This window comes from Oryzias latipes, chromosome 15 (genome assembly GCF_053564925.1).
Source record: "Oryzias latipes strain Hd-rR chromosome 15, Olatipes_Hd-rR_3.1".
In the NCBI taxonomy this organism is placed as follows: Eukaryota; Metazoa; Chordata; class Actinopteri; order Beloniformes; family Adrianichthyidae; genus Oryzias; species Oryzias latipes.
The window spans coordinates 26,678,257-26,696,797 of NC_136251.1; the positions used below are offsets into that span (position 1 = coordinate 26,678,257).

Consider the following 18,541-nt stretch of genomic DNA (forward strand, 5'->3'; position numbering starts at 1 on the left):
AAACAATCGTTATATTTGTCTGTGGGCATTGCATTTTTTTATTTAGGAAAAAAGCAACAAAACAAACACTATTTCAAAGAAAATAAAAATCAGTAAGTCAATGTTGCAGAAAACTAAGCTTGAGCAAATCGATATTTTAAAAAGTAAATTTTAAACTTTTTTTACACAAAATAATATCAAACTCTGAAGGACAAGCATGTTTTTTAAAGGCAGGACTAAAACTATCATCGCTACCTAGAAAAGGAAAATCTTCCAGAGGTTAAGGGTTACAGCTGTATTAGACAGTGTCCTCATAAATATTAAAGCCCTCACTATTTTTAAGAAAGTCCACCGGCCTGGTATCTCCAAACAGGTAAACATTTCTGACACTTCCCTCAAAGCCCTTTGAAAACATGCCAAAGGTGACAGCTGATGTGTTTTTGTGTAATTCAAAACTTCCAAAGTAAAGCAGACCTCCATAGTTCAAAGCTAAGTAACGCTCAAACGGGTCCACATCTTCCAAAAGCATCCCCTCACCGTTCAGGAACACACGGATAATTGTCTTGTTGAGAGCTAAGGACAGATTATACCATTTGTTGCAGCAGAGGGAAACAGACTTCAAAGTCAAAGGAAGGGAAAGTCTCTCTCCTAGATTGACAGCGATTTTCAGATGGCCCCTCTGGAGTCCAACGGCGAGGTAGTCGTCATCCTGGTGTTCAGCCTTTCCCATCCACATGATCAAACCCTCCTTGGAGTCTGCGCGGACACTAAAGGAGACCTGTGTGTGTTTCAAGTTCCTAGTGTTGATCCTCGGGTCTTTGTATTTCACATAAGAGTTTTCGACCAGTTTTAAAATGTCTGTGGAGGCTTGTGCATCGCAGAACGTTCCCCTCCGTCCTAAGGGGCACATGCACCTGTATGAGGTGGCCGTAGATGGAGCGCACAAAGAGCCGTGGCTGCAGGTATGGTTTGCACAGCTGACAGATTGGTTACACACCGGGCCGGTCCACAATGATGGACAAATGCATGTGAATGAGTCCACGCCCATTGATTTGCATTGACCTCCGTTTTGACACACCTTGTACCCACAGGCCGTCCCATCCCAGTCTCCAACATTTGCTCCACCAATGGCCCCCCTGTCCGTTAACTCCAGTTCCTGTTCATTCACTATTAATTCTCTCAAGCCACCAGTGAAGCTCACTGGGTCTGCTTCTGTTGCCCCGGGGGGGACTGAAGCCAGAGAGGACACGCCTCCGACAAATATATCCGTTTTCACATCAAGGGTGGTCAATCCTTTGGTGACATTTTCTCGAACCTGGATGCCATCTAGACTGAGGAAACCTTCATTCCCGATTCGCCCAGCCTCAACCGTGTGCCAGGTCCTGCCTCGTGAGTCCACCTTTTCAGCTGATTGCAGGATGTGGGTACCATCCCCAAGATTGTACCGTAATTGGACAAACCCAGACCTCAAGGAGATGCAGAAGAAATCACCTACAGGAGAAGAAGAAATGATCCTAATCAGTTGGGTTTTTGTTTCCGTGAAGTGCAATTTGTTTGAGAAAAATATAGTGCATCAAGTAAATCCTGGTTATAGCAGGATTTACTACAAGCTTGGTAATTGCAATGCTCTTTGGAAAGTCATTTTTAAACCCTAAAGAGCAACTGCTTAATTAAATAATGTTGTGCTTTGTGAAAGAATCAGAAATGGATTACAACCTGTTTCTGTGTATTTACCTTAAAACCAGGGCTGTAACGATTCCTATTAACAGTGATTCTATTCATATCATAATTTGTGGTTGATAATATGATTCATTGTCAATATTGTTTCATTTTGAAGGATCTGATTCACTGACCTAAAATGGATCCAGGACATCTTTAGTCAAAAATTCAACCAATGTGACTCAGAGAGAAATACCTGGTACTAAACAGTGCAGGTGAAGTTTTCCAGATTCTTTGTATTTCTTGCATAATAGTCGAGTGTAAATTAAATATGTGTACAAACAAACAAGAAATAATGACAAATCCATTCACATGTAACCCTTGTGCTATCCTAGGCACTTTAACATTAGGAGTGGGGTCATCTAGACCCACTAGACAGTGCTCTGAACCTTTTTTCTTCAATGATTTGTGATCTTCACTGGTGTCCATGGATTACATGAAATCTTTCCACCTTTATCCACCTTTTTCATGGTAGGGAGAACACGTTAATGTAAGGGGGGGTCATCTAAGATAGCACAAGGGTTAGTGTCATAACGTTCAGCCCACTGTTGTTTTATCACATCAAATTCTCAAATATCACATTCTAGCACACTGTATGGTCACATGTCTTTACTAAAATGATGGTTTGATCATTTTTTGCTGCCATCACCTGTTTAGTCTGCTGTGATGGACTTGGGCGTATTTAAGTTACGGTAAAATAAACCTATCATGCCTTAATCCAAGTGGTATTTTCCATTTTTTACTGATTTATGTCGCTTTGATCACACAGCTTGCCTCAGACAGATCGATCTGGTTAGATCAGTGGAATAGAAACCGATTCATCGATTAATTGTTGCACCCCTACTTATAAAATGTCATAAAAAAAAAAAACTGCAAGCATTCAAATTATGATTTATTTTGATCTTTTATGGAATGCTCAAAAATCGCAGCTTTAAAAAAACCCAAACGATTAGTTTTGTATTTTGTGTATTTTTGTGCAGATACGTAAATGAAAGAATGAATATTCAAATAAAAAAATCAATATATTATTATTTAGTTCTTTACTTCCAGAACAGAACTACATTTTGAAATTATTAGTCTCTAATAATTAAAAGCTCCAAAGTATTTATTTAAAAGAAACCAACTTTTACGATAAGTTTTGAAGACATCAGCAGATAGTTTAGATTCTTTTTGTTAAATTTCAAATATTTTGTTTATGAAAAAAAAAAAAAAAGAACAAGCTTTTGTTGAAAGGTTAAACATTTTTACCAGCTCTGGCACTGAGATGCTGTGCAGAGTAGAGGAGGATGCCATCGGATGATAGAGGCTGAAACTGCAGCTGCACCACGGTTCTGTGCCTGATACTCATGGGGGGGAACGACATCCATGATGACTGGTTGGAGCTGAAGAATGGATCGCTGATGGACACGGCTGCACGAGAATAACAATGCCGAATAGGTGAACATGTGTGTCCTTAAATGAATAAAAAACAAACAGAAAGATGCTGCAACGGCTGACAGGTTTGCAACCTTTCTCGCAGTAGAGCCCTGCAGTCCCCAGAGGGCACTGGCAGGTATATCCATTTGGCAGAGGGATGCAGGTGGAGCCGTGGGCACAAAGCGGAGGGGGGTTGTGTTCAAAATCACAAACGGACATGGTCTCACTACAGAGAGCTCCTTTCCACCCAAATGGACACTGGCAGCTGCAGACAGGAGCAGTCAAACATGGTGTGAGGCTTGCCAACGCTGCTGTTTCTTTTTGCTATACTTGGAACTGTGAAACCGACTCATGTTGAGGCTCTGAGAGGTTTGCATTCACACATTTAAGCTTATCTGTGTTTTCAAGTGAAGTCATTACGAAAAAAAAAAAAGGATACAAAGACGGTTCTCTTACTACACAGATGAGCCGGAATCCATGCATGTCCCCCCGTTGCTGCAGTTAACGTGAAGACAGGGGCTGACTCCACACTGACCCACGCTGCGCCCAAACGCTGGCTTTCCCAAATCCTGGAACTTTCCATCCCTTCTAGTTCGGAGCTGCACATCGAAAATGCACCCTTACAAAGAAACACACGCAGCTTTTAGAGTAATGTCCATCATTTACCTGGGGAAAAAGTGTGTGGACCCAGCATCTATAAAAAATTATTATCCCAGCACTCAGATTTTGTTCAACACTTGAAATTACACGACTTCATAAATTTTATAGAATCAGATCTTCGCAGGTTTTTACAACTCGCATTCAAGGTGCCAGGAATTTTTTTTTCAATCCAAGTTTTCCTTGCCAAACCATTATCCATCACCACTCTCATATTTATTTTCTCCTGTCATAATTCAATTTTATCAAGAAAATATTTGCTTTAGGCTGCACCTCCAGAGCACAGGGCTTTGTATAAATATAAGGGCCTGAACAGAACTCTGGTTGTCATCTGCACATGCAGATTCCTTTCTCTCTGCTGCATTAGTCATTGGCATAAACAGGATGCAGGGGAAATGTCATGCTCATTCATGAATATTCATAGCATGATGCTGTCTGCTTGGCAGACTCAAGTGATGGTTGTGCAGCAAACACAGACCGTTAAAAAAGTGAAGCGGATTCACTGGGGAGATTAGAAGAGATGGTTCATTTGATTTAGCAGAGCACACATCACATCTTGGAGGAGAGCACAGATACCCATGGAGGAGAGTCAAGGAGCTCTACTGTCAGAGAAAAGAAAACTTTCCTGGATAAAGCAGCTTCTTTCCAAAGCAACCAATTGATAAAAAAATTATCCTCCATATGATTCTGCAATGTTAAAAAAAAACAAAAAACTCAAGAATTAATTGAGTTCATCAACCCTACAGATATTTTAGCAAAAAAACAGCAGGTTTTTTTCTTTAATCAAAAAAGTTGATAAAAACAAACACTTCAGTTCATTTCAGTTTGTTTGATCAACAGCTTAGAGTGAGTCACCGATTTCTTTTCCCTCCCCCCCGAAGCAGAAGCACGGCTCCTTCCACCTTTCCATGGGGGAGTGTGGATCTGTTGATAACTGTGACTGAAGTGCATTATCAGTTTGTTCACTGCCAGCAATCATGATTAGGGCTCGAGGAAGGTCACACAGATCTGATTAGACGCTCATGAGTTCTCATTACCTCCTGAGTAGAAAGGTTACGGTTCCACCAGTGTGGCCCGGCTCAGGTAAGTGCTTCCCAGTACTGTGACAGTCCGATACAGCATGATGCTTTGGTGTGGCGGATTCGATTTGAAAGCTTTATTAGGTTAGCAGAAAAATGAAACTAGATGATAAATAAATAAAACTAGATGACAAATAAACACCCAAATCTCTCCAGACCTTATAAATAAAACACTTTTCTTCACCTGGAATGAATGCGCCATGACATTTTATAAACGCAAACCTCGTTTCCATACCATACAAAGCTGGTTATAATGACATTCATAGTTGTCATCATTATTGCTGTGGTTGTTTGCAGCACAGCTCTACAGATTAGCAGCTATAATAAATACTCTCCAAAATCTTACAAGGGGTCACTGGGGAGAGGCATAAATGATAATGACAAAGATTATTAGCAAGCATACTTGTTCAAGTGACTTTTCAGCAGAGGGATGCATTTACAGACAACTCACAGTATTGAGGGTAAAGCACTTCCAGATCATGAAATCCAGATCACATGAAATCAACTTTAAAGCTATTTTCTGACCTCCTACCCTGTCAAAATCTCACCCCCCCCCCATTTCATCACACACCTTTACCTTCTGCTTGCAAACAGACAGAGATCCTGAGAGAAACGTAAAGCCCCAGAGCTCTGTCTGTGGATAGTAGAGTTGGTCTGCAATAAAGGAGGAGAAGTCTTACCCTGAAAGCCATCACGGAACCTGGAGCCAAGTGGCAGGAGTTCAGGGGTGTACTCATTATATCCACCTACAAAGAGCTGGTCCAAAACACTGAGGCCCACTAAAGGTCCAGGAGAAAATCCCGCTCTGTTACGTTGCCCGTCAACCTGAGGGAGATATAAACGTCAATATTTAAGCTGGAGTCTTTCATCTGTTGGTGTCAGAGATGGAGCCCAGGGAGCCCAATTTATTTAACAATCTGCCAGAAGCTGACAAAATGCGTGACCCCAAATTTATCAGTCTGTGCCTGCTTAGAAGTCATGCTAGCTAATATACTCCCACGTTGTTTCCTCTGAGCAGGCTTCTTTAGGGCTTTAAGTCCCCCGGGATCCTTCACAAAAGTTCAAGCGGGTTTTTCAGCTGCTTCTGTCGGACTCCTGGACACTAAAGACCAGAACTCGCACCTGGACATGCCAGCATTTTCCAGGATTTTTCCATCAGCAACAGAATCAGTGAACTGTGGTGTTTCCATGGACTGTTTATGAGAACCTTTTGATATGTAAATGTAGTAAGTAACAAAAACATGAAGAATTAATTATAATATTGACCTAATGTCCTAAAATCTTCATATATTTTTCAAAGAAAAACAGAGGCCAAACATGCTACCAAAAAAATCTGAAAGTACAATTATCACAAAATTAAAACAAAAGAAAAACTGTGATATTTAGTAAACATAAATGACATTTTGAAAATAAAGACACATAACTGCCTATCAAATTTAGAAAAAAAAGTTTTTAAAATCAATAATTGACACAAAATTATCATGAAAAACACATTAGACACATAAAAACAATAAAATAATCTTTCAATAACAAGTAAAGTTAAACACTTTAATGATAATTTACATTATTCTGTTCCATCTTGCTCCCCAACTATAATGGAAAATACTTATAAATATACATGAAATCCGATATACATGTTACAAAAATGAGCGGTGCAAATCATTCATCAAAGTAGCATTAGAGCACACTTTTCATCTTTTATACTGTCAAAATGATTAAAACTACAAGATCAAATATCGAACTTTACTACCCCAATATAATTTAAAGCATGTAAATATTAATTGCTAAATAATGGAAATCATTTATAACAGGAGAAAATTCCCAGAATCTCAGAAGAACAGGACAATTTAAATCATCAATGGTACTAACCAACCTTCGGGAATTTTGTTTGTGTAACCAACAATGTAACAAAAACAATGTAAACATATTTTACATTTTAAAAACAGTTGCAAGCACATATGATTTAAGAATACAAGATACATACTAGCATGTATGAAGACAATTATGAGGACATTGATGATCACAACCAAAGATTGTAATTGTAAACATGGGTAGTGATAAATATATAAAAATACTGTTACCATTATTAATATTGTAATGAAGACTAACATGTTTATGATTGTTAGATTATAATTATTATATTTTATTATTATCCTGAAAAATTATAACATGAATGAGCTAATGTTCTGCATGCTCCATTTTAAACAAATTTTGGATTATTATTATTATTGTATTATTTTTGCTATTGTTTTTATTACTATAATAATAATACAATATTATTATAATAAAATTTAATAAAATAATATTAATTTTTATATTTTCACATTTCCTTTTGTGATATCTTATTGTTTGGCTTAAATGAGTGTTTTTTTTTTTGTTTTGTTTTTTACCACAATCCCCTCCAGCCTAGATCCTCTAAATTTACCATCCTATTTATTTTCCCACAATCCCCAACTTTGCTTTTGTTTATTCAATGGATCTGGGGATTCCAGATTCTGACTAAACATGCCTGATTTATGTATTATGTAACAATTTTGGGGAAAAAAAAAGAAAGAAAGAAACAGGCAAACAGGGAAGTATATCTCCAGGAGCAGGACGGTATCACCTCACCTTCAACCATCCAATTTTCTTGGACCTTCCAAAGGTGACAGTGTGGATGTTCAGACTGTAGTTAAGTCTATCACTGACGATGGTTGCAATTCCTGATCCAAGGTTGAATCTGTGCATAATCCTTTCACTCCGCAGTCCCAAAATGAGGAAGTCATCACCATTATTGCCTGAAAAGTGAACGAAAAACTGTCATTAAATGTCCTCAAAGCTTTGAGACAATTTAGTGCTAAAGAACCCAAACAGATAACCAAAAATGTGATGCATGTTCTACTTTCAGCACAACTTTTAAGCTTTAAAGGGTGATACAATATTGTTGCGTTGTATTTTTTTTTTACATGTAAAATTACAATGTAAGTTTTATTATATTGCTATTGTTCTTATAATTGCTAAATTTCAATCATTTGTACAGATCCAGTCACTGTTCTGAGAAGTGTGTCTGAGAGTCCACAGAGCTCTTGTATTGTTTTCCCTTCACTTTGATGAACTGTACTCCAAAGCAAAGCCTTTGCTGAGAGATCTGTAGGAACTCGTGATTTCATTCCTTTTTTTTTTAAATAAGATGCTGACAATGGCTCAGCAGCCACCTGCTCCTTAATCTGACTCAACTGAAAAGACTAAATTTAACATGATAGTGGCTGACAGTACCGCCGCACACACCCACATCTCAAAGTCGGTTTGATGCAATTAACTCGACTACTTCTAAGATACTCGGTTCATATTTTCATTTTAAGAAAGGAACACCAACGCACTTCTTTTGAAAGTCAAAAATAATAACCATCCGTCGTGAAAAAAAGTAAATGCTGGACTGTGGGCAACACTCATTACAGCCTTAAAATCTAGCAGGAAAGAAAATCCCAGGGGGAAGCTTCTGTACTGAAGAATCTCAGAAAAAAAGTGGTAGTCTATTAGACAGCACATTAACATACACAGCAGGTGAAGGAAATGGCAAAACACTTGTTTAAAATCCTTAATTAAGACTTCTCAATGAGTTTATCTGGTTTTTCTTTGCACCGCATTTCGTTGGCCTGTGGGGTTTTTCATGACGATGCTCACCTTGTCCTTTCAGCCCAGAAAACAGCATCAGGTTGTCTCTGACCGCAGATGAGTTGTTTGCAAGATTGAACTTAAGCTTGAACTCATAGAAGAAGCTGAGGCTCGGGATGGAGGAATAAGCCACAAAAGAAGTGTAACCAAACTCATCACTCCCAGTGAATCGAGCTCGTGATATATTTATGGCTGCAAAAAAATAAAATAAAAACAAACATTGATATGCATGTTTGAAAAGGAAGGTCAGCTTGACAAAAACCAGGTCTGGCTCATCATGTCTCCCAAAACTGTCTTACCAAGAGATGGCAGTATTGTCACATGTTGAAGACATGGTCTGGGTGAAAAACATGCATTTTCTTCTCTGATGCTATTAGATGATGACCTGTTTTCAAAAACTACCACCTCCTCACTCCTATTCTATTTTCATCAGGAGCTGTTTAGGATGGATTCTGTTATGCAGGCTTCACTTTGAATGCAATGTTCACAAGAGTGGCACAATAATCCCAATGATATTCAATTACATTCTTAAGTTTATTTGTTCAGAACACACAGTTAATTCAAATAGTGCTTATGCATCCGTTCTATCCGAGCAGAGTGATCCAATTGATTTTATACTGGAGACCTAATGTAAATATGCCTATGTTCCTTCAAAATTATATACTTCCATTTTCCTTCTTATCATTTCTTTTCCTCCACAGTTATGAGTGCTTAAATTTGCTTTTTTTTTCCTGTCTGGAAGAACCTTGCATGCTCCTTTGCCACCCTGGATGATAGCTAAGAGGGGTTCGGAGCATCCCTCTGCGTCTGCCCCACTCTGTTAGGCTGCTAAATTATTAATAAAGCGGCAAATGCTCCTGTTATTGTCTGCTCGAGCTGTATTTGCCCATTCCCTTATTGAAAAGAAACAATATTTTCAGCCTTATGTTCATTCTACGACCTGCAATTATAGTTCAGTGCAGGCAGTTCACACTGGCTGATGCTTAATGTAAATACAACTGTTATAATTGTTTTTCTGACAGGAAATATCTTTGACAACCTTGTAAGCTTTAGTTATAGTTATGATTTATTGCCTATTACTGTATTCCATTCAATTCTTTGAAAATGAATTATTTTCTGCAAAAACAAAATGATAAATTTACAGTAAAAACAAGAGCAAAAAAATGGCTACTTTCACTGACCTTTCTATACGCTGAATAAAATAACTTCACTGTAAAATACTGACACAGAATATTTGAAAAAAGATTACTTTGCAGAAAGAGCAAACTGCTATGGACCTTTTTGGAGAAAAAACAGGAAGCATCAAACTGTTTTTTTTTTCTTTATTCGCAAATAGTAACTCTAAAAACTTAAAGGTTAGAAGCATATCTGATGTATTTAAAAAAAAAAAAAAAAAAAAAATCTTTCAAATGATTGGATTTAGATTGTACAAACCCTCACATACCTTAAAACAATCCAGTATTTACAGCACCAAGAGGTACATTTGACATGAAAGGACTCAGAATTAGTTCTTTAAATCTTATGTTTTCTTTGCTTATTTAGGTCCCAAAGTCATAAAGTTTCACAAAATTACAGTAAAATGTGTCAAAATCATTGACATACTAAAAGTATGTTCCAATAAAAATGACTGTAGTTTCCTATTACACTGATTTGTGTTCCTGTCGTTTGAGTTGGCTTCCTCTACTAGTGAGTGTTGAAGGTCACCATTGGTTACAGTGCAAAGCCTCCAGACAGCTTCCATGAAATCTATGGATTGCACGCTGCCCTGTTAAAAATATTACATATCGCTTCCAATTTGCTGTAAATCTGTGGGCGCAAACAACAGGAACTGCAGAAATAAAAAAAACAAAAACAGTTGCGTGCAGCACCGTATCAAGAAATTATGACATACAGCTGCATATGAATGATGCATCTGTTGTTGCCAAAGAAAAGCTGGGAGAACAAAATGTCTTCTCACATATAAATTTGTACTGCATGCTGTTTTGCAATCTCAGTTCAAAAAAAGGTTAGCAAAAAATTGTAATTAAAGCATAAACAGAAGAAGCTTTAGATCGACTGTACACAATAAGTGTAGACACCATTAGGTCAAAAATATTGGAGGTAAAACACTGAAACTCTGCTGCAAAATAATTTTTTTTTATAGTTAATGCATATTAAATATATGTTAGTACCTAAATAACACATGGCAACATGTGAGGCCTGAAGTGACATTCATAATTCTTATGACATTTCCTGAGCTGATAAATTCTTTGATTCTTCAAACCATGCTATAACACCTAGCAACCCTGAACTTCTCAAAGGAACTTATGGAGGATCTAAAAACAAAGCTAGCTGAAACTTACAAAGCAGGGGAAGGCTATAGGAAGAAATCAAAGTGATTCCAGCTGGAAGCCTCTACAGTGAAATGCAATTACCAAACGTCAGTTAATAGAAACTGAAAGCTAAGACAAGACCTGGAAGAGAAGAACCCCTTTTGACAAAACTCTTCATACGCCTCAGCAGAGCTACAAGGAGGGGAACTAATAATCTGCAGTCTGCATGCAGTGAGTTATTAAAAATTAAGTCTAACCAACATCTGGCTAGGATTTAGTGGCCTACAAAAAAAAAACAAGACACAATCCTGAAAAGCAAATTGTGAGGAGTAATATAGTTCAGGGTGATACTGGGTGACTTGGACAAGCTTTGGGTGGACTTTTCAAATGTTCTGTTTATGCAATGCCTTTGAACTGGAAGCAATTTGTAAATAAGTCAAGTTTAAATCGTCTTTTTTGGGGTTTTTAACACGTTCTTCTGGCATATTTCTCATGATGGAGGAAATCAAATTAAGCTTTAAATTGCATTTCTGAGTATTTTTAATTCGGGTCGATTGTGTGTTTTAGCTTTGACGTCAATGCTATGTGGTTGGCGGGCCACAAGCTCCCTGCTCCGCTCCTTTCTGATGCATCCATCCATGTACGTCTTTGTTTTCCTCATCTGAGCTGGAATCTGGCTCAAAACTGTATGGCTGGATAGCTCTGATATTTTTTTTACCATTTTAAATGATAGCACTGAGTTTTACCGGCTAAAGACCCACTTCCATCAAATTTCGATTTAATATAAAATCATTCCCAGCGGTCTTTTAATTGGGATTATTCTGTTCCTAAGTAAAATTAAACAACTTGTGTCGTTTTTTAGGACATAGTTTCTGAAGAGCGGTAGGAGTTCATCTGAAACTTACCTTGTGGGCGAGACTGTTGGTACGCCACCAAACTTCTGCTGATATCCCATCATTCCTTTGTTTACACACTCTCCTGCTAGTTTCGAGACCCTCACAACCCCAAGCTAACATTAGTGGTGCCACAAAAATGGCGTGCAATATTGTAGCTATCCTTCCGTACCGTTTTATGTCAGATTCCACGTCGGAGGGGGGAAAATGAAGACGTTCATGGATCTAGTCGTCTGCCAGTGGGTACATGGGAAAGGAGCGGAGTTTGCCTACTCATATTTGTTGTAATGTCACAACTGAGAGCTTTTTCAAACAGTGGTTTTTATCTGCTCCTGATTCATCACGATTTGTTTGTCGGATAATAAAACACTCAAAAAAACTGTTTTAATCCTAAATTATTTCCTATTCATGAAAATAACGCTACATGAACACAATTAAAAAGAAACAACACCAGGATTTTCATTGGAGTGGGTCTGTAAGGGTAATCTGGTTTTAGACACCAACATGACTGTAGTTTGAACTTTTCCACAGACTCATCAAAAAGCCAAGTTTACATAATCTTTTCAGGATTGGCTGTAGATATGTTAATATTCCTTCTGTACAAAGATAATTCTCCTGCATGAGCTTGAGTTGGTTTGCACGCCGCAACTTGGAACACCATTCCTTTACAGGGAGCATTTGAAATTCAAATGAGCGTCACAGCAATTAGCTTTGTAATTCCTAAACAGGGCTAACGTTCATGACAAACTGTGAGACTAAATTGAGGAAAAAGGAGGTTGTTCTGCACTGACAACTTTCAAAGTTCGCTTTCAGCTTCCTTTATGTATCGATAACAAACATTAATTCTTAACAGGAATTATGGCCAAGTTTATACAAAGGTAAGTCATTAATAATTCTGTCTGAAGATGTTTTTAACATTCATTAATGTTTCATGAACTTAGCTTAAAAGGCCTTACAGCACATCAATTCATTTTCTAACTTTCCCTTTTATGTCTGTATACAGCTTGCTTATTTGTTGACTGCAAATACTTATTGAGAATTTGAAACATTAGAATATGGAAAATATATACTTTTATGTTGTAAATAAAACATTATTTAGCATGTCCTTGTAGTAAAGGTTTTATCTTTATCTCCACTACAAACATAAAGAGAGCCAGGCTGCTGTATAATCAGTGTTATTTGTGTGCTAAGGTGTCACAAAAAGAACAGAAAAAAGCCTTTAGAACCCCAGAGAGTGATCAGAATTGACTCTGATTTTATCTGATGTTTTCAGGATTAAAATTTAAATGTCAGCCATGTACTTGGTGTGAAACAGGAAGGTTAAATTTCTCAGTTTGGCAAGTGGATGCTGAGAGCCTGACAGGGGCTGTGGCATGGCTGAGCGGCTTATATGCCAAGCAACCTGCTGCTACAACAGTCAGTCTACTCAAGCAAAACCTTTCGTTTCAGAAAGCCGTGACCTGTGAAGCCCCTTTCTTATGGCACTGTGGTCGAAAAACTATGGACCTAGAATGACAGACTGTGCTATCGATTAAAAACATACCATTTACTGTTATCAAAATTTGCTTGTGCAACAACACTGCTGCTTGAATGAACAAGACTTGTTTCTAATCATGTTAGCAGCCTTCTGAGTCTGTAGAGTTCAGTGTTGATGTAATATGCTTGAGCACTGCATGTTAGCAGATGTTATATAAAAATTTCTCATGTTTTATTTTTGGAAATGTAACTATTTCAAAATACATATTTTTTTTACCATTATTTGTTTGTTGTGGTCAAATTTTTAGATTTTCTTGCCGTTTAAGTTCTAGAAAATAGTGTGAATAATACGAATAAAAGTTAACCTGTATTATTATGAGAGTATTGTGGAAGCTCGCTCATTCTTAATTTATTATACTTTCTGTGGATGTGGGCTGCAATAATACCTTCCTATAATAAAAAAGACAGAGTTTAATGTAAAACCTGTAAGAACCTTGTTTATTGTTTTATCAATAAGTGTGTCATTGCTGTAACTAGAACAAATCGCCTTGAAGGACTTTGCTTTTATGCATTCATCATTGCCACCCTTATTCTAAAAAACAAACAAATAAAATTAGAAATACGATTTTAAAAATATTCTCCATATTTTTTGCCAAGGTCGAACTAATACGAGTTTTTGGAAACATGAAAAACAAAACCATTTCTCCTATTTCAGCCCATAATTACAGAGAAAGTGAGACCTGCGAGTGTGTAAAAAAAAAAAAAAGAAACTTAAGATATCTCATAATACAATTAAATGTTTGATTACATAATTCTATTGTTAAAGAATGATAAAATCTACCATTTTGATGAATGTTTATCTTTAATAAATTCCTTTATTTTTTAGTAAACAACATACTCTGTTAAGAATGGTCTAATTTTTTTTTAAGTAATCAGCCTTTAAATATGTGTACTAACTCTACAATGTACTGCTCAGTTATTCTATGCATCACTTACGCTGGTCGCACAGCAGACCCTCTCTTCCATAAGGGCAGAGACAAACTGCCTCCAAAGGGGATTTGGGGATGCATGTGGCTCCATGACTGCAGGGGCTGCGCTCACAGGAGCTGAGTTGGCACAGCCGGCCTGTGTAAAGAGGGGGGCACTCGCAGAACCAGTCCTCAGCATCGCTAAATGTGCAGAGATATCAAAAGACATGGCTGTGTTAGTACAGTAGCTTTGACATGAACAAAAAGTACATACTGTGAGTTTTTAAGGAAGATGCTTGAAGCTGTCCAACTGATAATTATGGAGACGGTTTGAATAACTTTTTTTTTGTTTTTTAGTTAGACTTTCCAATCTCATTTTTTATAGATCTATCAGATTGGATTTTAGCTTGGACTTAACAAAAAGCAGCATTTAGGTTCTCTTTTTCAGATATTCTGTTAAGGATTTGCTGGTGTTTAGTTTTGTTGTATGACCCAATTTTCCCAGAGTCTGAGATATAGCTCCTGGGAGATCATAATTACCCTGAGAATTGCACAGTTCGACGGTGGGGTGAAATTGTTTGGATGTCTACCCCAGGGAACACTGGAAGCTACCTTAATTCATTCATAGATTACCAAACAAGCTTCATCATGTTTAGGGTCTTGGGGGGGCTGGCTGTCACCGGGTAAAAGCGGGACACCCTAAAGCCGGTACCAGTTCACCACAAGACCACACAACAACATAACGTGTTTTAAATGTTTTCCGATTCATAAGCAGCCTTAGAATTGTGGAGTATATTTTTTAGAATAATTACTACATACAGAAATGTTTCCTAAAAACTACTGGTGCTGTTGTTTTTTCCCTTGACATTTAGTCAAAATACTTTCAATAAGCTGAAACAACAAACTGGTTAAGGACTTGTGTTTTTGTGTCAATTGCAGATCAGCAAACAAAATGGATTATTAAACCTCTTATTGTCACAAAAACCATGAAAATCGCAGATCTACTGTCATCTTTTGGCTTTAATTTTCATGCATAAAAACAAAAGTGTAAGAAATGTTAAGACCCACTCTGATCTTCTTTAAAACTGTTTTCTAAGCTTTCCCAGTTTTCTTCTAATTATGATTATGCTGTTTTAGCCAAAATCAAAAAAGCTGTGTTGTTTTCTAGCACATAGTTTCTGCAAAGCAACAGGGGTTCATTAAAACTTATAAATCCATTGGTGCACAGCAATTCCACCCCCTTTCCCATCACCTATACCTTGGAGCACTTTTTTTACTCTTCCACTAGCTTACAGCCCCTCACACCCCCAACTTAACATATAAACAGTGCAGCAAAAATGGCGAGCAATATGGGAACCATCCAGCCGTACAGTTTGGATCCAGATACCAGCTCAGACGAGGAAAATAAATACATGCATGGATCTATTTTTTCCACAAGTGGATGCATCAGAATGGAGTGGGGCAGGAAGCTTTGGCCCACCAAGCATATTTTCTACATCGCAAATACAAACTTTTTCAAACGTCTGCTTCTGATTTACAACAGTGTATGTAAGGAATACATTGAAATGCAATTCGAGCTTAATTTTCTTTAAAGATGTCCCCCATAATCCCCCAAAATACCACAAGAACATGTTAGAAACACAGAAATAAATATAATTTTAAGTGGAGTGGGTCATTAAAATATGTGTCCATTTATTTGTTATCCTTTTTTACTGCTTTAACAAAGCTGGAGGGCAAACTGAGTGACAGCAAAGAAAGAAAAATATGTTCATGCTTGTAGCTAAAGCAGAGGCTTGTTGCTTTAGATCACTATATTTTATGGTTTCTACTTCTGCAAATTTTATTTGTGCGCTGTCTCCTCCGGCTTGGAAAGGACAGGTGATCCAACATGCAGGGCAGTATCCAAACAGGGACTTTATAAAGTGCTCTTAAGACATGCACAAGTCTGAAAGGTAAAGTATAAAATAGTAGAAGCATTGGTGGGATTTCAGACACATAAATTAATAATGTGTTTAGAGCTGCAGCATCGCAGGATGTATTTTGAGAAAATAGCTCCTACAAATGAAAAATTTACATTGTAGCATCAAAGTTGAAAATTGTTCGATAGGGCTGAAGTACTGAGACACAAAGGCACGTAGTATGTAATGCATAAAATATCTAGTGGATGATGATCATCAAATTGCTCCGTTTCAATCCATTTTAAAACCTCGTTTTCTATACACAGATGCATAATGTTGTTAACAGACCGATGAATTCTTATGCTTTCAAAGATGGGAAATGTCATGTAGATACTGAGCAACACAGGCACTGCTGTTTTTTACAGTCTCTGACAACCTGCAAGAGCAAGTCATGTTGATTTAGGGCTTCAAGTGCTGCTAATTTGTCCCTCGCGCTGTCACTTAGTGTTTGTGTTTAAATGCTAGTGACATATAAATTGCGTGGGTTTCCTCTGGAAGCTCCAGTTACCTCAAAGAGTCAAAATATATACAAGCTACCTGAAGTGGAGACTGCTAGGTGAGTTTATCCTCTATTTAAATAGAATAAAACAAATACACAAGAAGATTAATAGGTTTTTGCACATTTGTGTATATGCATGCAAAACTAGATTTGATCAAATATGTGAGGAAATGTAAAAATATCTTGTTTTTCTCCTCAGCTTTATTTAATGCTGATTTTTTTGTTTTGTTTAATACAATGAGGTGATCGCCTCAGAAAAGCCTTTTTATTTGTTCTGAAAACATTCAAACAATTTTTGTAGCAGCTTTCAGAGCTAACAAACTATCTCCCCTGAGAATAGGGGCCACTTCTTCTCTGCTGTACTCTGCAGCTCAGGGACTGAAGCATTCCTTTGCTGTCACTCCAGTCTTTAGTTCCCTGTGCAAATTTCTTGTTAAGAAGTTTTATTTGTCAGAAAAAAAAACCCTTTTAAGAAAAGAGGGATACATTAGGATTCTGAAAGAAAAACATCAGGCAAGTCATCAGAACATTTAGCCCTGGGCAACACCAAACCTTACAACCAGATAGAAAATAAAAACACATCGGGCAGTCATGTTGAAATGCAGAAAAATATTAAGGAGCAACCAAGCCAAAGTCCTAATCTGAATCTCACCTGCTCTGTGTTATAGTGTTGTGCAATAAGAACCTGGCATGTTCAGGCTGATATTTTTATATAATCTGGTTTATGCAACAACTTCTCTTTTGGTTATCAGCTGAAAAAGAACAACTTTTTATTTGAAATACCACAATATCAATCTTGCTTATATCTCAGAAAAATAAATTAACACTCCTAATTTATAATAATTTGCAAATAAATTCTAAAAAAAAAAAAAAGAAAGAGAATCCCTAAATCAATCATCTGAAACGTCATCGGAAACATGATGTCAAAGTGATTGATTTATGTGCGATTTAGTCTTCAGTTGCACCAAAAGTCTTTTAAAGTTGGAAACTTTTACAAGTTTTTAAAGCAGGATATGCTGCAAAGCTACTTGAGGAAAAAAACAGCCCGGAGCTACAAGACTATGCAAAAAACAGCAGGAAATAATTTACAGTTTGGTATTTTTTTATTAAATTATTTCTTCTTATCAGAAAAAAAAAAGTATGTGGCTATGAAGAGTAGAAAACCAGCTCTGACAAGAATAAGGCGACACTTAAGTATTTGACACCCATGGGATGACCTAAAATTTAAACTTTATGAATAATTAGACAAATATATAATTAATCAAATAACTAAATTGAAGTAGTATTACACATTTTTTGGCAATGTGTAATGTTCAGGTTTTCATTAGAAATAATTACAATAGGTGTTCTAACACCTCAGGACTTGTTAATGGGCTGCAATTATTCTCAGTTGAAGCGTTTATTCTATCACTTGTTGCTGGCATTATTCCGATAAAACAGATTAACATTTTTACTAAAAATGTACCATGTGAATTTAAAGTTGAAAAACTAAAATAATAAAATTAGTTGCTGGTAAATCTTCACTCATTTATCTTCAATTACAAGGAATTTGCAGTAATTTTCTTGGGGGGGGGGGGGGGGGTAAGAATGAGTTTCTAAAAGGTTTTTCTCAAGAGACAACTATATTTTCCTACTCAAAGATTCAGATAGAAAAAGCAGAGGATGTAATCAGTCAAAACAAGTATTTATTCTCAGGTTACTCGAGCAGAGAAGGAAATCCATGGCAGATGTCTCTCTGGCTCCTGATAGCTGTGGATGTTCAAAGCAATGAAAGGGACACTGTTGGAAACAGTTGGGTTTTAATTGCCCTAATCAGAAACTTGATGTGTGGGGTGACAAAAGGTTATTTTAATTTGCCTCAGGCAATCACTTTGATTACAAAATTGTAGTTTCAAATAGTAGTTTGCAGACCAATTTGAATATTTTAATCA

At 37.0% G+C, this 18,541-nt stretch overlaps 1 protein-coding gene across 4 annotated transcripts in view; it reads right to left on the reverse strand.

The window, feature by feature from the left end:
- Positions 1-9: 9 nt before the first annotated feature.
- Positions 10-18,541, reverse strand: part of eys (EGF-like photoreceptor maintenance factor) — a 242,607-nt gene continuing 224,075 nt past the window's right edge. For all 4 annotated transcript variants that reach the window (XM_078932365.1, XM_023963743.2, XM_078932366.1 and 1 more), the window contains 8 exons: positions 14,182-14,354; positions 8,514-8,696; positions 7,461-7,627; positions 5,531-5,675; positions 3,571-3,733; positions 3,207-3,379; positions 2,947-3,108; positions 10-1,470 (listed from right to left, as the gene is read on the reverse strand). In XM_078932365.1, the coding sequence (XP_078788491.1) occupies positions 278-1,470; positions 2,947-3,108; positions 3,207-3,379; positions 3,571-3,733; positions 5,531-5,675; positions 7,461-7,627; positions 8,514-8,696; positions 14,182-14,354 (2,359 nt within the window). In that variant the 3' untranslated portion in view covers positions 10-277. The remainder of the gene's footprint in view (positions 1,471-2,946; positions 3,109-3,206; positions 3,380-3,570; positions 3,734-5,530; positions 5,676-7,460; positions 7,628-8,513; positions 8,697-14,181; positions 14,355-18,541) is intronic.